General features: G+C 40.0%; 1 protein-coding gene across 1 annotated transcript; it reads left to right on the top strand.

Annotated features, from left to right (window-relative positions):
• The first annotated feature begins 1,469 nt into the window (after nucleotides 1-1,469).
• Nucleotides 1,470-16,043, top strand: LOC138601886 (anthrax toxin receptor 1-like). The gene is made up of 18 exons (XM_069673178.1): nucleotides 1,470-1,621; nucleotides 4,460-4,531; nucleotides 4,624-4,695; nucleotides 4,821-4,902; nucleotides 5,023-5,056; nucleotides 5,280-5,359; nucleotides 5,578-5,646; nucleotides 5,741-5,821; nucleotides 5,922-5,982; nucleotides 6,103-6,201; nucleotides 8,019-8,088; nucleotides 8,232-8,310; nucleotides 9,212-9,307; nucleotides 9,417-9,458; nucleotides 9,550-9,642; nucleotides 11,834-11,992; nucleotides 12,531-12,611; nucleotides 14,466-16,043. Exons 1-18 carry the CDS (start codon nucleotides 1,470-1,472, stop codon nucleotides 14,847-14,849), a joined length of 1,806 nt encoding a protein of 601 aa, XP_069529279.1. The 3' UTR covers nucleotides 14,850-16,043.
• Nucleotides 16,044-20,747: the final 4,704 nt, after the last annotated feature.

Raw genomic sequence — 20,747 nt, forward strand, 5'->3', positions numbered from 1 at the left:
CTGGAGATGAGGAGCAGCTGGGAGGGCAGGAAGAGGCAGAGGGTTCAGGATGAGTCACAGGTGGAAAAAGCAGGAGCAGACAGAGGGCACCTGGTGGACAGGTGAGGGAAAAAAACAGACTGATTCCTCTTCCCTATCTGTATTATGAAACTGGAGCTAGCAGGGGATTAGAAAACAATAGCATGAATAAATCACACTACATAGTTTTTTAGTTCAAATAAATCAAACTTTATTACATTTAAGACCGTTGGTTTTTAGGTAGAGTGTACATAATTTATTTAACATTATGTCACATGGTTTAATTTCCAAAGTAAGCCTTACCTTCGTTCTGTTTGTTTGTCGAAACTCCGTATCAAAAGGCCCGAATCCTTATAAAGTTGTATTTTAAGCCCCGCCCCTTCTGAGGAGGAAGGGGGAGGGGCCTCAGGGGGATTGAGAAAGGGGGGACTTCAACATCAAATCTCCTCATTAATCCTCATTTTGTTTATTTTTTTTCCTCAATGATAGACAATTCATTGTTTCTAATTTGTGTATATTTGATAGGCCATTTGTGTGTTAATATCAATACGTTTGTTTGTTAGAGGTTTAATTTTGTTGTCAGTTCAGTTCCCCCTTGTGTTTGTCTTGGACCAGTCCACTGTGTATAAAAGAAACGTGTGAAACACGTGCTTTTTGAAGTTAGGTCTGTTTAGTTATAATGTCTTAGTAGGTTGAAACCTTATTGCGTAGTTGACCACCTTTGAGTTTGTAGTTTTTCTTATGTTATATTAAATTTATTTAAATGTGTTGACCTTTGAAGTCAACACATTTAAATGTGTTGACCTTCGAATTCCATCTGTTTAATATAAAAGATAATCTTGACCCAAATGTTCCAACCTGTATAATGTTAAGTAAAAACCATGTGCTGTCACATCATTTTCACTGAGGTAAAGATCTTGCAGAGTGCGGAGAAACTGATGGACCATTTAACGTTAAAGTGCAGGGAATTGCATTGTGCATATTTTACCACTAGGGGGCACTAATGGGCAGGTTGTGGAACTAAAACAGCCTGCAGGAAAAATTTAAAAAAGTTTTAGCAAGAACAAAAGTCTGATGATGAAGGATTTTGCATCATTTAGACATCAAGTGATGCAACCAAGAAAAAGAAAATCACTCACCAAGATTTTTTGTCTGTTGTTTTGATATGATCTTATGACCCAAGATGATTAAGCGTGCAGAGAGAGAGAGCGAGAGAGAGAGGTAGGGGGAGATGCAGACCCAGTAGCTTCACTCCTCCTCTGCCAGCACACATCTGCAGCTGAGGAGATGTAACACTGATCCAGAGAGCAGCCTTGGAGATCGCTCTGCACAGCATGACTGACAACACCTCTGCGCTGTGAGAGGAGGAAAAGTGGACTGAAATCTCCTGGAGAGTATTTATATTAACCTTCTCTTTGGTTCTGCTGATGCTTTTTCCTGACCTCGGTGTGATGTCCCAGTGCTGCAGGCAGGTCCTGCTCGGTGTGGAGCTGGGCATGCTCGTGGTGCTCCTGGTGTCCGGCAGCTCGGGGCAGATCACTGACAGGAGGGAGGTAGGGTCGTCCTGCTACGGGGGATTTGACCTTTACTTTGTTTTGGACAAGTGAGTTCTCCGGCTTCTTATGATTTAATAGTGAGTGTATGAGTCATCTGAGGCTGTTTTGAAGACACAGGTGCAAACATCTTTCCAGATGATCTCCAGAGGAATTAACGGGCTGCTACTTGCATGGAAAATATGTGCTACTGTACTAAACTTAGCTCCTTTAGTTGGTTGATAACAAGTATTGGTATATATGGTGATTTGAGGGCAGGTTTTAGGCTTTTAGAGACCAAAAGAATCGTATGGTTGACAGTATGTAGTGTATTAACAGCGAAATCAAAGCCCACGTGGCTATGATGTAGTTTCATTTTGAGATCTTTTTGCTTAAGGTAGCGAAGAGGTTTGCAAAAGGTGAAATCAAAGGAATCAAAAGAAGGATCTGATGATCTCTTGTGTCAAAGTATGTAGAGTGTTTCGTATCTTCCGTCCTATTCTATAGCTCCATTATTTTCCAATTCTGGAAATTGAGGAGTAACTTTAAATTAAGATTCATTTTAAGATTCATTGATTGAAATGTGAATAAGAAATCCCTGGTTACGTCTACAAATGTTTCATTTTGCCTGTATTTCAAAACTCAAAGATATTCAGTTTTTTAATGATATTAAACTGAGGAAAAGCCACAAATGCTGGTAGAACTGTTGACAATTTTGCCTAAAAATGACTTAAACGATCAACTGATTATTTAATTAGTGGATTTGTTTGATCTTTTTGCGATATGGTCAAACACAGCAGCAGATTTCTAGACTTTAATGCCCCGTGAGCACAGACACAAGGGTTCAATTACACCCTCCATTAAACAGTCACAAAGCTGACGTGAAGCTCCTGAACAGGTCGTGTCAAGTCATGTGCTGCGTTGTTGGCCGGGTCCTAGTAAACATTCAGCATGAGCAACTGAAAAGTGACACAAAGTGTGTTTACACAAAGATGAATCATATGCAAACTGCTTATACATGCACTTGAGTGATAAAGTGCACTGCGGGGATTTGTGTTGTCAAACTGCGGCCACGTCTCGCTGACAGCGGCTCTCATCCAGTCCCAGCTTCAGCTCTCTCGGCTCCAGTCTGCAGAACCCTTTCTCCATTAGAGCCAGATGTTCCAAAGATCCCCACATTCTGGCTGTCTGTGCACAGAGGCTCACATCACAGGACAAATGAAAAACACGAGGGAGGGTGAGGAAGGGGCAGAGCAGCATGAAAAGAGGCTTCACAGGCTCTGCACATTTGCTGCAAAATGATATTTGGTTACTGACTTAAAAAAAACCTAATTGTTTGATGGGGCAGCACCTGTTTTCAAAATCAGGAGCTGACATTGAGCTGAACTCTTCCGAGACAAAGACGTGGCACTTCTGTTTTCGTTTGCCATTTTAATACGAGCACGAAGGCCACATGAAAAAAGGGGAATTGGTGAGCGTCAGCACTCAAACAAAACAAAGACCAAAACTCACTGACTTGTCGATGTGAAGTTTGACTAAAATGAACACATACATGTGTGTTCAAACCACACAAAAACAAATGCATTAAAAATCATTATACAACAGTTAGTTAGGACAGTAATCTGATTGGATAAGAGGCATTTCATAAGTGCTGATATTGAGTATAGCAGCATGGGGACTATTAACTACGTGTATCACTCTGCCTCAGGTGTTCAAATAATGTTAATTGAATGCTTTCTGCCTAGGTTGATCAATCACCAATGCAACAAAACAACTGTTGAAAGTACTTTTTCACTGGTTGCATCATAAATGGAAACATACCAATAATAGACGTCATACCAGGAGCTGGTCTGCAGTATCACGAAAACACATACAAAGAAGCAGAGTGCAGTGAAAATGTGTAATACATGGGAACAGTCCAGTCCCGGTGAAGTTGAGCCAAATGAATGATTGTATAAACAAAGCAACAGTTTGTTGCTGCTTATTTAATTTGTACGACAATTTGCTGTTTGTGCCGTTGTATAAAAGCAATATCGCACTCGAGGTCGTGCTGTTGTTCTGAATATTAGCACGGCTGTGATTACCCTGCCTGCAGCCTCGTGCCTATGACTGAACCACAGCCATGCTGGTATTCAGGACAACAGCACTCCCTCGAGTGTGATATTGCTTAATCAGAATCGCTTATCAACAACTTACAACCATGAGGCATGCTGGGTAATTAAATTATATAATGCAATATTGTTAAAGTAATTTGATTGGACTATTTAATACTTTATTTCATATTGGGTTATATTGGAGCTGAATTGATGAGCTGAAAGTTTATTGAACAAAATAGGCAACACATTTGATAATCTATTGTTCCTTTAAATTATTTAATTGAAGCAAATGTATAAAAGAAACATCGGTTAGAGACTCTCAAACGTGACATTTCCTGCTTGTATGATAGTAAACTCGTATCTGTTGGATGTGGACTGTTGCTAAACTATTGGAAGATGTGGCTTTGGCCTCTGGGAACATGTGATTTTCTCTATTTCCTGTTATTTTAATGGACCAAAGGATTCTGCAGAATAAGTATAATGAAAACAATCATCACAAATCAAAGTTGCAACCCTATTTTGTTTAGTAATCACCATCTCAAGTTCAAATTTAAGCTTAAAAGGCACATTACACCTGTTTATGCATGGTCAGTTTACCATTTTCGAAGAGCTGGTGACAGCAGCTGTCGGCTTCAGCTGCATCAGTTTGATCTCTCCAATCTGTCTCTTACAAGTCCTTAAAATGTATGAAGGTGCGATTCCTAATCATTAGAGCAGTCATTTAAATGTCTTGATTCATTGTTTTCATCTTCCAGGGTGAATTTTCACTAAACAACAAAACAGTTAATAGATCTTTTCTGAATCTTCCTCCAGGTCTGGCAGTGTGCAGCATTACTGGAATGAGATTTATTACTTTGTCGACCACCTGGCTCACAAGTTTATCAGGTGCGTGCGCAAAGAAATGTCAGATTTTATTAGAAAAAGTAAAAACAAAGGAATGTAAAACATGACAGTCGTCTTTTCTTGTTTTTTTCCAGCCCTCAGCTGCGGATGTCTTTTATTGTGTTTTCCACAGAAGGACGGACTCTCATGGCACTGACAGAAAACAGGTCGACACACGCACAGCCTCACTACAACATCTAAATGATTTTCTTACATTAATATATCACATGTGCTATCTCTATCACTTTTCATTAATATATATTTTAATTCTTCGGTATGCGTTAATGATCAGAGAGCAGATTCGAGCCAAACTGGAGGAGCTCAGCAGGGTGCAGCCGGGTGGAGACACCTTCATGGACAAAGGTTTAAAGAGAGTAAGCCATCTGTTAAACCAATGGGAAAGTGATCCTGCTTATGCAACAGCATGGCATCTAAGTTTTTATAATGAGGCATTTAAATGTACGACCACTGACGCCTAAAAACGTCTCTTTCAGGCCAGCGAGCAGATATACTACGCCACTGGAGATGGTGAGTAGTACTTTTTCCTCTTTAACACTTAATCATTCCTTCATTTATCCATACTGTAGAGCTGAATTCAAACATGTGGGAGAATCATCATATGAAGCTGCCCGCTCCGTCACATGACTAATATGTTAAAAAAAAAGGCTCATGCTGGTTCTTACTTTGAATGGATGAAACTGACCTTGTATCACGTCTTAAACAGTCTTTCTAATCTGCCTCTGACCTCCAGGTTACCGCACAGCGAGCGTCATCATCGCCCTGACAGACGGGGAGCTGCGAGAGAATCAGTTTGACATGGCACAAAGAGAGGTGACGGTGCTGTTCTGTCCTCTGTTGGGTTAAAACTTTCAGCTGTGTTGTGCTTGTGGCCTCTTCACTCTGTGAGATGTTCCAGGAGCTGTCAATGGCAAAATATGAGCGGAAACATTGAACCCGATTGAGGTGTTTCCAAAAGCAGAGAGAGTTTGGGTCCATAAAGAGACGTAACTTATTTGTTGTTTGTTTGATGCCTTTTTTTTGTGAATCAGGCCGGCAGAGCGCGACAGCTGGGGGCCACAGTGTACTGTGTGGGAGTGAAAGACTTTAATGAAACACAGGTAAACCACTCCATCAGCCAATACATAAGTCTACCAGTTGGTGAATAAATCAATCATCTAAACAATAAAATCATTGCGTGATTATCCTCAACAGCTTTCAACAATAGCGGACAGTAAGGACCATGTGTTCCCTGTGAATGATGGATTTCAGGCGCTGCAAGGGGTCATTGACTCGGTATGAAAGACACCAGCATGACACTTAGATGTCAAAGAATATATTATTTATATATAGTTCAAATATAGTTCAAATGTTTTTTATGATTATTTCCTTTCAGATCCTGAAGAGATCCTGCATTGAGATCCTGGCTGTAGAGCCCTCCAGCATCTGTGAGGGAGGTAAGAGACACAAGCACACAGACCAAAATTGTATATAGTATCATAGTTTAGTTGACTCTGTAAGATTTTCAACAATTCACAGCCATGTTAAATAAAAATGTAAATTTAATCCCCCTTCAGAATCGTTCCAGGTGGTCATCAAAGGAAACGGTTTCTATCACGCCCGGGACGTTCAGAAGGTTCTCTGCAGCTTTCGCATCAACGACACAGTGACTCTGAGTGAGTTCAACTTGTTTATTCACAAACTTTTTCTTCTTTTTTGGGGGCTTTTAAGCTTCATTAATCAGTGTGTTTAAATGACCAAAGGAGTTTCCAATCTCTCCAGTCCCTCTCGGCTCTGTGGAGTACTTCAGCATATTTCAGCTCATTGTTTTGGTTGTGTGGCTCACAGTGCTGCCTGTGTGGCTCACAGTGCTGCCTGTGTAGCAGCTAACAACAAACAAAGTTGGCAGTTACATGGGAGAGATTGTGGGGTCTTAAGCTATTAAAGAGTCAGATACTTTTTTTCTGTTGGTGCGTGGAGAGCAAAGCTGAGCTAAAATAACAGAATATCAATATTGGGTCACCAAACAAAGGACTTCTGGGTGTTTAAATATGCAAATTTTTGCTTTCATTTTTGCTATATCCTCTTCACAAAGCCAAAATATGTCAAATATAAGAACTTGTTGGGGAGTTCTTTCATCGAGAGGCTAAAAAAGCAGCTTTAAGTAGCAACCATTTCATTATGTGATTGCAGTCCAAATCAAATCATTGTTAAAGAAGTAGCTTAGCATAATTCACAGTTAAAAAAAAACGTCTAATTTTTCTCACACTGGTGCTCTGTGCAGGCCCTCATACAGCCTCTGCCTGAAACAACTCAGTCAGCTCTGTCCCTTTAAGAAACCCCGCCCAGACAAGCCCGCTTTCTTCTGATTGGCCAGCTCTCTGAAGCCTGCTGAGGCTGCACTTTGTGACGTCACAAACCTGGCGTTCACAGCAGACTGAGCTGAGAAGCCTGGGGATTACTCCAACATACTTTTACCTACAGATTTGAAACTTCACCCACGTTTATTCTGGACATCCAACATTGTATGATATATATATCTTAAAATGTGAAACAGCATAATACCCCCCTCTTTCCGCACTCGGATGAATATACACATTTTCAAAGCCTATAAGTTGATCACAGAGTAAAAACTTAGCGTGTTTGTGAATCAGAAAACTAAAAAGTCTAAATGGACTGAAAATGTTGTTATTTGTGAAATATACTTGGTCGTTTTCTTGAGTTAAATCAGATGAACGACACACTCTGATGTTTGTACTCTTAATATAAAGCTAAAGTCAGTGGGGAGTTAGCGTAGCTTAGCATAAACTCTGCAAACAGGAGAAACAGTTAGCCTGGCTCCACCCAAAGGTAACTTATGGTTTATTGGAGGAGAAAATGTTGCCGTTTTCCTCTGATTCCCACATTATATCACGAGTTATAGACAGAAGACAACAACTCTGTAGGCGTGTGAAATCAAACATTACATAAAATTCATCCAACTATTAATAGACAGAATAGAAAAGCAGCAGTTTTTTGGTATTTCACTCAGCAGTCATTTATGTCACTGTGCCAGGTTTGGTTTGGCCGTACATAATGGGTTTGGGTGGGGGAGGGCAGCTCTTTGTGGCTCACAATGATTCAAACCCCCGTCCTCCCTAAAAAAACCATCAGCACCATCCACCCCGGCCCTGAATCAGCTGGTTTAACGCTCAACGCTCCTCAGATGTCTGGAGGGGAATGTGGCTCTCATCAGATACGAGCTCTGTCTTTGCACACACTAGTCACTCGCTCAGCCAGCGTAAATAAACCGCATTCCTGCCTCATTTGCTTCATTTTCCGTAAGGGGAGGAAGTCCAGGAATTTAATAAGAAAAGGAATATTTTAAGGCTCCAATCTCGTGAAGTTTTAGGACTGGAAGTAAGCTTTTCCTTCGCATCACTTTTCCCGACTAGAATGCTTTGAATGAAAGCAAATCATGATATGAAATTGAATATTAAAACTATTTCCACAGTGAAGAGACCTCTGGTGGTGACAGATGTTTACCTTCTGTGCCCAGCTCCTGTTCTGGAAAAAGAGGGAACGTAAGTGATACTTTTTGGAGTCATATTAGACTGAAGAGAATAAAACAGAAACTAAAAAATGTTCTCTTAAAATGTGACAGCTTAAATCTTATTTTTCATTTTTATCTACTGCTAATTCATTTCCCCTTCCATCGTCTCTACAGGACGGCCACGCTCCACGTCAGCATGAATAACGGCCTCAGCTTCATATCGAGCTCTGTCACAATTACTGCAGTCACCTGCGTAAGTAGAAGATGTCCCTAAAACTTGCATTCGCTTTTGGCTAAAAGTATCCCAAGGCTTTCAGGCTAGACTTTGATTTACACTTAAATGACATTTTTCTTCTCACAGCACAGGTCATGTTTATTGAACTTCTCACCACCAGCACCACAGAAACACTTTGTCATCAATGGATCTGTTGTCCTTGTGTGCAGCAGCTGTTCAAGAAACGTTACGGTCACACGTTTGTTTCAGATTGCTGTGTTTCATTAGTGGCCTTAAAGCTGACGAGATGTTACAAAACATCTGGAAGAAAGTCACAATTTTCTCTGTCAATTTATATGCAACTTGCTCGATTTTTGTCAAGACATGATAGATGCAATCTAAATGATCTAACATACACATCAAATATCCTTAAGTAAGACACTTTCAACATGCACAAAAGCCAAAACATAATTTTGTTATATAGCAACAGAAGGTTCGGTTAGGTGCTGCACGGTGGTGCAGTGGTTAGCGCTGCCGCCTCACAGCTAGAAGGTTCCTAGTTTGAATTCCAGTTGGGACGAAGTGGGCCTTTCTGTGTGGAGTCTGCATGTTCCTCCCACAGTCCAAAGACATGCTCGTTAGGTTCATTGGTGACTCTAAATTACCTGTAGGTGTGAGTGTGAGCGTGAAAGGTTGTCTGTCTCTATGTGTCAGCCTTGTGATTGACTGGTGATCAGTCCAGGGTGTAACCCGCCTCTCGCCCAATGACAGCCATGATTGGCTCCAGTCGTTGCTTGGTTCAAATCCCTTTTGTTTTTATCTGTGTTTATGTGTGGTGTTTTTATCATTCTGTCCATGCACATCTTGCCATGAAAGCAGGCATAGAAATGAATAATCATAACTCACCTTGTTGATGTCCTGCATGTATTTCCTCCTGCAGTCTGATGGGAAGTTTGTGGCCATCGCTCTGCTCATCCTGCTGCTCCTGCTCACCATCGCTCTGCTCTGGTGGTTCTGGCCTCTCTGCTGCACCGTGGTACGACAGCCATCTTGGATTTTCTCAGAGTGAAGATCATACATCTGCATATGTTGCGTTAGGACAGGACAGGCATCCTTTGACATATTTATTTGTCATGTTTTTGCAGGTTATTCATGAGCCTCCTCCTCCAGTAATAGAGGACAGCTCTGTGAGTGGATTTACTTTCTTTAGACCTTTAGCTGAAGTCTCATCTAATTTATTTTCTCCTGTAACATGAATACTGTTTCCTTCTTTATCAGGATGACGAGGATGGTTTTCCAAAGAAGCGTTGGCCGACGGTGGATGCTTCGTACTACGGAGGACGTGGAGTCGGAGGCATCAAGAGAATGGAGGTATGGTACACAAACCGAAAGACGTGGCATCCTAGAATCGAGCACTCGGCTAGTTTTTGTCTGGTATTGTTAAAAAAAATGGGAGCGAGATCAAACACAAGTACAGCAGGAATACAAAAGGAAGCAGGAAGCGACTCATTCCTTTAAAAAGATGAGTGTGCAAGTCTATGCTGGAAGAGACTGATTCACTTTGTTGTGGTGGCTAGTTTGTAGCGCCAGGGAGAGTTAAGATGAGGCCATTTGGCTGCTAAACTGCAAGAACAGCAGATCTAAGAAATGCTTGGTAGAGGCCAAGATTTGGAGTGTCTTAAGGCAGAGGATGTGTACTCAGTTAGCAAACACATCATGCTAGCTTGCACGATTTGTTTGTAGTGGTAACAAAACAGGCCAGGTGAACATCCGAATTGAGACGTCTGCAGGTCAGGTGGGAGCAGATGTGTTTGTTTTCCAAGAGGAAGAAGGTCAAGGAGGCAGAAGTCGTCCCCTCAGTGTGAGGAGCTCTACAGACTGGTGGTTTTAGTCTGAAGAGTCTGAGTTTGAAGCCTTGAAGCTGCTCTGCTTCCAAACGGAGCAATGGAAAATATGCACAAGCTTCATTTAAGTGCCTTCTCTGCCAAGTTAAAGACTTCATGGCTCGTCTGAGGAAGTAAATCTGAGTAATGAACTTTCACAGTTGTTTTGACAGTACTAGTTTCTGATGGATTTGCTTTAAGTAATTCTAAAAAACTAACTTTAAGTAAAATATACTGACCTGTGAGAAGATAAAGTACCAACATTTTTTGGTTTTGTGCCCCAAACAGGTAAAAAAAATGAGTTGCTTTCACTTTTCTTGGGGGTTTAGAGAAAAAAGGAAGCTAAACTTTGGAAAATAAATGGTCACAATCAAACTTTGGGAAAACTGAGCCAACTTCTGTTTATCTTCTGAATTTCAGAGGACTGGTGTTGATTAAACTCCACTTGTACACATGCTGCAAACATCTGAATCTGCTGAATCTGCACGGAAAAAGTACTGCTTTATAAGTAAAAAATAATACAGCATGTTGTTGCAAAAATGTACTTATTTACAAAAGTTACATAACCAACTCAAATCACATCATAGCATCATGCTAATTAACTAAAAAAAACCCTTGTTATCTTAAAATAACAGTTTAGCCTTCTAAGAAGACAAAGAGGCTAAAGCTATGCTAGCAGCTCTGTCAGGACGTTCTTAGTTTGAGCTAAATACTAAAAGCAAGCATGCTAACGAGCTCACAATGGTAATGCTAACACGCTGACATTGACATGTTAATGTTTACCATGTTCATGTCTGGATTTAGTGTGTTAGCATGCTAAAAGTAGCTAATTAGCACACATTCAGCTGAGGGTGATGGGAGTGTCATTAGCTTTAGCAATTTTTTTGTCATGATGCAAACTACTGGGCAAATTAAAAATGTCACCTGTAGTAGCAACAGAGTTAAAGTTAATGGGCCACTAACATTATAACAATTCAACCTGTTGAAACAATGAAGCTTCGGTTGGACTGTGGTTGATTAAACTCCACTTATACACGTGCTACAAACGTCTGAAACAGCATGGGAACAAGTACTGCTTTATATTTACAAAATAATACAGCAAGTTGTAGCAAATATGTACATATTTACAGTTATATTGTCAACTCAAATCACATCACAGCATCATGCTAATGAAAAAAAATCCCTTGTTATCTCAAAATAACAGTTTAGCATTCTTAAAAGACAAAGAGGCTAAAGCTATGCTAGCAGCTCTGTCAATGTCTTAGTTTGAGCTCAGTACTTAAATTAAGCCCGCTAACAAGCTCGCAATGGCAATGCTAATACGCTGATATTAACAAGTTAATGTTTACCATGTTCATGTCTTGATTTAGTGTGTTAGCATGCTAAAAGTTGCTAATTAAAACAAATTTAGCTAACGGTGACGGGAACGTCATTAGCTTTAGCAATTTATTTGTCATAAATACATTTTCATGGCAATTCAACCAACAGTTGTTGATATTTTAGTCAGAATCTAAGTGACAGAACAACCTAACAACAGATCAACATTGGAGCTACGATGCTAATGTGGCTAGAAATAATCATAAACACAGCTGCAGCTAATGTAACCAAATATGAATAAATGAAGGCCTCCTATTGTCTGTGTTTGCAGCACAGCGCTGATAGATTCTGTCTCTGTTCAGGTCCGGTGGGGGGACAAAGGCTCAACTGAAGAAGGAGCCAAACTGGAAAAAGCTAAAAATGCTCGAGTCGTGATGCCGGAGGAGGAGTACGATCCACCACGTCCGTATTATCACGTGCACAAATCTACCAGCCCTCAGAAGTGGTACTCTCCAATCAAGGTGCTACAGTTACTCACTCTTTCAGTGTGTTATTTATTCATCAATGATTCACAGAAGATTTTATTATGCCTTCAATCACATCTCATGTTCCTCCTCAGTTTGAAATATCCCTGTCATCAACTGTATTTCACATAATGTCAACATATGTATTTCACACTGTGATGCACATTCCAGATGTTTCAGAGCGAGCTGTTCCTGTCGATGGTGTCTGCTGCGATAACATAAAATATGTTTCATTTTTAGTGTTTCTGGGCATGAAGTGACCAGGAAACAGTTAATAAAAAATTAGTTTCCGAACACATTAGTCAGCTGGATGGAGGGTAATAAGAACCAGACATGAACTGAGTTCACCCCTGAATATGGATCTGCTGAGCGGCTGTTACCGTTACTGACATAACACGCTCTTTGTTTATCTATTTCTCTGCCTTGTAAAGCTTACAATGCAAGAATCAAAGAGAGACATCTGGAGCAAAAAAAACATTGTTATAATTGACTTTCATTTTTGTTTGTAATGTCTTCTGTGATCGTCTCTCTGCAGGGTAAACTGGATGCTTTGTGTGTATTCCTGAGAAAAGGCTACGACCGAGTGTCTGTGATGCGACCTCATCCTGGAGACAAGGTGAGACATACTGACAAGCCAGAAATAGCAAAATAACAGAAAATCAAGGCCTTAATAATGACTTCCTCATGGAGGAATAAAAAACATCATCACCTCTTTTACAGATGACAGATAGGAACACATGAATCCAAAACAAAGCCATTAATAAGATTGTGAAGCAACATCGTCAACTTTTGGCGGACAGATGTTTAAGAATGTGCCAGAGTTTGATTTAATGACCTCTGGAAATGAGTAAAGGTTTAAAGAATGATGAAGAAATCTATTTGAAATCTTATCTGCATTATATCAACTATTGTTGTTGAATTGAATCAGAAGATAATGACTACAAAGAAAGTGGCATAGAGAGCAGACAAAGGTAAAAACAGCTGCAGGAACGCTTTCGTCTGCAGAAGTCATTAGACGTAGATTCTGCCTGTCGACTCGAGCTGTCAGCGTCAGAGCGGCTCGGCAGGCAGGAATGCTGTTCGCTTCCATGACACTTTCTGACAGAGGAATTTCCGCTTTCCATTCGTTGAAAGCCTTTAACCTTCCAAACCTGCCAATCGCTGTGCAGGTTTCGGCATTTTATTGAATACACTCTGGTGTCGTGTCTTTACAGATCCTTCATAAATGAAATAGGCCTCATAAACCACGGGATTTGTTCGGATACAGATGCCAGTATCGGAAATGCCTCCAATATGGCCTTAAATGTGGGATCGGGTATCAGCTAGTACGCCAGTCAATCCAAGATCCGACTTGTTTCTTATTCTCCAAAACAGTCGCCTACACAGAAATAATTTATATTATGGCTGCAAATAGCAACTCCTGTTTCCAAGCAACGAAAAGGAACTGATTTTAGGTAAAATATCTACGATAGTGGACAATGGCAAACAGGCTGCAACAGCACAAATAAGCTCTGTCCCCACCTCGGCCCAAATCTCCTTTGTAAACGAAAAAAAAAAAAAAAATCCAGTTCAAAGTAGCGCCCCCTACAGGCCTGGAGCTCTTTCATTGTAATGACATTTGGATATGCAGAAATGTTCTGTTGTATTTTTTGCTTTGTTTATGTGTTCTTGAATTTGCATGTTTTTTGTATTTGCAGTCATTTGCATCAATGCATTTATTTTGGCTTTTTGCATTTGCAGCACATTTACATTGTTGTATTTGTGTAGACATTTGTATGTGTGTTTGAATTTGCAGATGGCCGATGCAGCAGCGATTGGCTTGTCGGACACCTTAAATATCACTTGGTGATAACAACTAACAACAGTGCAACGTTAGCCGAGAGTGTAGCGTTAGCTAGCTAGCAAAATGTCAGCAATCAGTGTTTCCCCCTCACACATTTTTAGGCTGTATTTTGTTTTCATTTAAGGTTAAGGAAATGAAAACAGGTAAAATGCAAATGCAAATCTATTTTCAATGCCATGTTAAAAATCAGTTCTAACAACAACCTACACTTCCTCCCGCTCGCTACTCTCTGCCAATGTAAGGCGTCTGGTACTCCCATCACAACAGGGTCCTAACAGGGTGGAATGAGTTACCAAACTCCATTCAGTCCGCAGAGTCCCTTTCCACCTTTAAGAAGAAACTAAAGACCCAGCTCTGTCATGAACACCTCCACACTTAATGATATTGATGCTATTGATGTTGTCAATGAGGATGATATTGATGATGATGATACTAAGGATGTTGTTGTTTCATGATGATGATGATGTTGTTGATGATAAAAGAAAAAAAAAAAGATGGTTGCTTGTGTTGTATGAACTCTCAGATGTACGTCTCTTTGGACAAAAGCGTCTGCTAAATGAAACTGTAACACTGTAACCTGTGCAGACTTTTCATTTGCTAAACCACCTTGTTCTTCTGTTCTTAAAGGGCCGGTGCATAAACTTCACTCGCAGCAAACCCTATCCTTCACCCCGCTACCCCATCTACAACCATCCCTCCACGCCCGTCTACACTTTACCCCACTGTTATCAGCGCCGCCCGTCAGACGAAAGCAACCTCTACAATTTGCCCCCATCGCCAACTTCAACACTCCCCCCTCTGCCGTCCACTCCTCCCCCGTCCTCCTCCAGCCCTCCCATGTACACGCCACCTCCTAACAGAGCCCTGCCTCCAGCTAACGTGAGCCCGATCTACGCACCTCCATCTCCTACTGGCACCCTACCGCCTCCACCTCAAGGTCCAGCACCATGCAGAGCACCTCCTCCATCGCGTCCTCCACCTCGGCCCAGTAATGAAAACCAATTTGGATGAAGATCAAGAAGCACAACGTGGAGGATCTAAGCTCTGGTTGGAGACATGAAAAGACCATCTCACTGTGTGTCTTTTTAATTAAATGCAAACAGAGTGAGAACTAAAGTGACTGCACATTGTTGCCTTTCGAGGCTGCAGCTCGACGCCTGCACAGTAAAAACTTTTAACAATACGTCTGTTTTCCTCACCACGAGGCTCACGCATGATGTGCCATGACCTATGACTGTTTCGCAGTCTAAAAACTGAGTTTTTTTTAGTGTAGCAAGCACAGCTTTAGCTTTTAAATGCTAATGGAGCTAAGCAATTTATGCACTTTTTTCAGAAGATGTCTTTCTTATATCAAACCCAACAAATAGGTGAAGCATTACACAGTGCTAAGGACTGGTATGAATTGCATTTTAACTTTGGTCTAATGTAAATATTTTTTTTTGTTGACAACTTTTTATGATGTTTAACATGGACAGCAAACAACATACACAAGGAAATACACAACAATTACCCCCCACCCCTAGCGGCAACCCAATCAATATCACAATCAGCCTTAATACAACAAAATGGAGAAAGACAGAAAGAAATAAAGAGAGTATGAGGGGACAAATCTAATGTAAATATTTCTTTGTGCATTAAAAAAACGTTCATCAGGATTTAAAAAAAGCCGAAAATCCAACAGCTCAGCCACTGCATTGTGTGTTTTATACATGTCTGTATATTTTGTGAATGAATGTTCATTAAATCACAGAAATATATATGTACACGTCTTATTACACGGCTGTGTTAAATACCTGATTCTGATTGGTTAATTACAGCATTCCGAGGTCTGTTATTTCTTGATAACAACCTGCTCGCGATGCATTATCCTTACATAATAGATGCTTGATTTATTTTGAAGATTACAGTTCTCATTTTCAGATTTTCTTGGATAACAGTATGAAGGGCAGTTAAAGGAGCAGTACAACATTTTGGGAGATACACTTATTTGCATTGTGTTTTACCTGTAAGTGATTAGTAGCCTCTTTTACTCTGTAATTACACACAAACAACAAGATGTGTAGGCTGGAAAACTAAGTGTCCATAGTGGGATTGTGAGCAGAAGTTATGCACATGCAATGCATTTTATTAATTGTCACGAAGACATTTTGACATGTCTCAGCTGGGAAAGCACAAGTTTGAATAATAAAAGTTACATTTTCAGGGTCCTGCTGTTCATGCTGTCTTACTGTAAGACCGTCTCCCACGTGAACAAAATAGAGCCATCAGTACATACTGGTGGTTTTGAAGTGCCAAGGGTCTGCTGGAGCATATTGCGACGGCACTTTACACTATATTTCACACATTTTACACACAGATTTTGATTTCACAATAAAAAGGAGACGGTAAATGAAGTGCACTGTTGTAAATAGGGAGGGATTTTGGACTCGGCTGAAGACTTTTATCACTGCATAAAAATTTGTGACATCATGTAACTCTCAGTGTAACTCTTAGCTTCTTAACCTTTGCAGAATTTAAGACACTCGTGGGCGTGCATGGCCTCTTAACTCTCTGAGAATAAAACATTTTGAACTTTGTCCACACAATGAAAGTTTACATGAAACGGTATGTATAGGCTCGGTTATAAATAAGTTAAAGCTCATTAAAACGATGTTGAATTCACTTTAATAGGGATCTTAATAATTCAACATTAATTGCGTAAGACACAATTTGGGTAACTTTGCGTTGCCACTTTATGGAGAACGAGAAGATTTATTGGCCGGTGGTCAAAAGAGAGAGGAAGTGAATTCAGACAACCACATTAAGGCGTCTCTGCTGAGTGTTCGACTTCAAATCTTTGACGTGAAGACGAGAGAACTTGCAGTTCATGTGGTATTTGTCCCCGTATACGTAGATACTTTGGGCACCACTAGATATGGAAAAACTGGAAAGTAGGCTGGAAAAAATCACATCTGGGCTGCTGTGCTCAGATTTCCTGGCTGTCACTACAGGAAATGTGCAAACAGCTAAAATATGGTGGGATTAATAGAGGGATGAATGGTGTGAAATTATTCACTATTTATAACATTGCTAGATGTAAAAAAGTTTCCATTAAGATGTACATAACCTCCTTTATTAAAAAAATGTAACTTGATATCAGTTTGGGATTATGTAAGGAGCCGAGGAGCAGCCACTCAGCCGGTCTTATTCCACTCACTTCTACCAAAATAAATCTAATATATCTTTTCCATCTGTTCCCTGGTTTCTGTTGTTTCTTCATTTGGAAATGGTCTGACAGACGCACGCAGACAGACCTGCAGTCCTGTGGGCAGTGAGCTCATGGAGGCGTGTCTGAGAAAACTGGCAGAAAGAGGGGCAGTCGGGTAAAAGGCAGACAATAAAATATAAAATCCAGCTATGATGCCATGCAGATCTGACAGAGGTTTTTTTCATAGTTTTTTACACACAACAATCCCTCAGCAAGCGGCGAAAAGACAGCTGAGGTTAGAGAATGTTTCCCTGGTGTTTAAGTGTATAGTTTAGGTAACGGCTACATTACTCTTATCCCTCTCCCACTCACCCCTCTGACATCAGAGAGAGACTTGTGGTTGTGTTGATGTAGGCATTTTGCTAGTTTTGCACATTTATGTGGTCATTTTGCATCTCTTTGTCGTCCACATTGGTTCTCTTGTCGCCATTTTGTGTCTCTTTGTAGTCATTGTCTCTCTAGTTATTTGTTCTTTTCATTTGTTTTGCAATTCTTTGTAGCTGTTTTGTATCTCTGTCTTTTGTTTGTCTGTTTGTAGTGTTTTTGTGTCTCTTTAGTTGTTTTGTATCTCTTTTGTTTGTCTGTGTGTAGTGTTATTGTGTCTCTTTGTGGTTGTTATGTATCTCTTTTGTTTGTCTGTTTGTAGTGTTTTTGTGTCTCTTTGTAGTTGTTATGTATCTCTTTTGATTGTCTGTTTGTAGTGTTTTTGTGTCTTTGTAGTTATGTATCTCTGTCTTTTGTTTGTCTGTTTGTAGTGTTTTTGTGTCTCTTTGTAGTTGTTATGTATCTCTGTCTTTTGTTTGTCTCTTTGTAGTGTTTTTGTGTCTTTGTAGTTGTTATGTATCTGTCTTTTGTTTGTCTCTTTGTAGTGTTTTTGTGTCTCTTTGTAGTTGTTTTGTATCTCTGTCTTTTGTTTGTCTCTTTGTAGTGTTTTTGTGTCTCTTTGTAGTTGTTATGTATCTCTTTTGATTGTCTGTTTGTAGTGTTTTTGTGTCTCTTTGTAGTTGTTTTGTATCTCTGTCTTTTGTTTGTCTCTTTGTAGTGTTTTTGTGTCTTTGTAGTTGTTATGTATCTCTTTTGTTTGTCTGTTTGTAGTGTTTTTGTGTCTCTTTATAGTCATTTTGTCTATTTTTATTCTTATTTTATATTTTTAGGTGTTTTTGGGGTGTCGTGTTAATTGTGGCACACTTTGTGTCGTTGTGGTTTTATGTCTCTTCTTAGACGTTTTGTGTCTTTTCGATTGTTTTGCAATCGTTTGTGGTTGTTTTGAAGCGCTTTCTGATCATTTGATGTCTATTTGTAGTGTTTTTGTGTCTCTTTGTTGTTGTTTTGTATCTTTGTCAATTTGTAGTCATTTTTCTCTCCAGTCATTTTGCCAATTCTCTCGTCTTGCTTTGCAGCTCTTTGTGGTTGTTTTGTGTTTCTTAGTCTCTGTGTCCCATTTGTAGTCCTTTTTGTGTCGTTTTGCAGTTGTTTTTGGTTGATTTGTGCGATTTGGTTGACTTTTCAAAAAGAAATGTAAACAGTGACTTTTAGCAAAGGCTCTAATCTCGGAATCATTTGGAACCACTTAAATGTACTTTAGTCCGTCCATTTTCAGTCCTGTTTTCTTTTGCTCCATCTTTGTGTTGGCAGAGTTTGTCTCTTTTTAGTCAGGTGAAACTTAACATAAAAATATTGAATTCTCTCAACAGTTTGTGCAGTGTGTATGCATATAACAAGTATGGTAGAAATCTAAAAGCATAATACCATCTAGAACATGAGAAATACCCCAAAGCATATCAATATGTATCATTTTAAGTAGGGATATGTGAAAAATATGCTCAACAGTGGCCCCATCTTGGCCAGTCGCACAGTATACCTTGGCTGCACAAACATGGTAATCACTGATGACACACAGCGAATCAGCTTGTCTTTGAGCCACGGTGTGGCTTACACACAACCTTGGACTCATTTACAGACAACAGTCTGACTTATCTTTTTCCATTTATATACAAATCCTGACATGTTTACTGCGAGATGGAATCAGCTCGTGACCGGCTCACTCTCCTCTTTTTTCCATGTGCTCCTTTTAGGTAAATTACTCTCTCACTAAACCAGAGCTCACATGATGTTTTATGTATTTTTAAATAAAAAACGAGTAGCTCATCTTTCAAAGAAGCTTAACTGAGCCTGTTGTCCCGCTGAAGTAGAGGTTAAGCCGTCACTCACATGTGTTTGTGGGGGTATATTGGGGCCTCAGATTGCCAAGAAAATCCCTCCTACAATTGCAGACTCTTGTTTTGATAGTTTTATCTTATTTTCCATTTTACGTCTGCAAATTGTTAAAGGGGCATGCTGCTGCAAATAAAACCTTCCTGTGAAGACGATTCCTTTAACCTCCAGGTTCTTTAAATCAGGGATTTCAACAGTAGCATGTGGAGCAACCTAATTAAATCCTGGTAGCAAACTAAAGACTGAATAACCAGGGTGACATTATGTTTATAAACCTTTAATAAAATACAGTTTAAAGTTTCATTTTCCAACCTCTCCTTATGTCCAGTATTAATAGCCGGATAAGATAGAATATACAAATACAGTTAGCAAAGGCAGCATGGTATACAGGAAGTCCTTCTCTGTGCCAAAGTATAAAGCTCAAAAGCATTCATTTAAATCTCATCACTTAAAAAGAAACGTACTAAAAACTCAGTGGAGATGATCTGTAACGCCTCTTCCCTTCTGACCTTTTGCTGTAGCACATAAGTGAATATGAAGAACAAAAATGATATGTTTCAACAAAACATGAGCAGGTAAAAAAATCTTTTCTCTAGCAGGTACAGGTTTTGAAGAATTAGCAGCAGCAATGTTATTAAGCAGTAAAGCAGGTAAATTAAGCTTTACATTATTAGAGTCCTTTTAAATCTTAACATCATACAGGTTGTGGGTAAAGTCTCTTGTAACCAGCCACTTGGGATTTTGTGTAACACGTCCGCCTCCCCTGAAAATCCAAACAATTTTTTGTCCTAAAACTAAACTACATGTAATTGCCAATGACTTCTTTGGCTTGCAGCAAAATGTGTGCCATCCTTTGCAGGACTGAATCCTGACCAGAGGCCCGCTATATTAAAGGCACAGTCTGTGATGTAAATGTTAAAGAGGGGGTATTATGCCGTTTCACATTTTAAGACATATATATAATGTTACAATGTTGGATGTCCAGACTAAACGTGGGTGAAGTTTCACATCTGTAGGTAAAAGTATGTTGGAGTAATCCCCAGGCTTCTCAGCTCAGTCTGCAGGCTGCTTTTTTCTACACAGCAGGCTTGGGAGAGCTGGCCAATCAGAAGAAAGCGGGCTTGTAGGGGCGGGGTTTCTTAAAGGGACAGAGCTGACTGAGGCCATGTCCACACGTACACGGGTATTTTTTCAAAGGTAGATTTTTCTCTGCATTTTGACCTTTCGTCTACACACAAACGCCGTTTTAGGTCACTGGAAACGGATCTTTTGTCAAACTCCGGCCAGGTTGAAGACTTTTAGTAACTCCGTTTCCGCGGAGACGTTGTAAACTGTGTTTTTGGCTTGTGACATCAGGCTGTTCGCTGTTATCTCCTTTGTGAGGTGTCACAAATGAGCCGACATTCCGTTCAAAATGACGGATGTGACACAGTGATACTTAGCAGGAC

Source organism: Semicossyphus pulcher, unplaced genomic scaffold (assembly GCF_022749685.1).
Source record: "Semicossyphus pulcher isolate SPU_LCO1_2020_fin unplaced genomic scaffold, fSemPul1.0.p SCAF_22, whole genome shotgun sequence".
Taxonomy (NCBI): Eukaryota; Metazoa; Chordata; class Actinopteri; order Labriformes; family Labridae; genus Semicossyphus; species Semicossyphus pulcher.

Bases quoted from the DNA above. Each gene is read 5' to 3' on its own strand.
- LOC138601886 (XM_069673178.1), top strand. From the start codon at position 1,470: ATGTCCCAGTGCTGCAGGCAGGTCCTGCTCGGTGTGGAGCTGGGCATG. The intron at 5,057-5,279 runs GTGAGTAGTACT...TCTGACCTCCAG, and splicing joins ATACTACGCCACTGGAGATG to GTTACCGCACAGCGAGCGTC. The intron at 5,983-6,102 runs GTAAGAGACACA...ATCCCCCTTCAG, and splicing joins CTCCAGCATCTGTGAGGGAG to AATCGTTCCAGGTGGTCATC.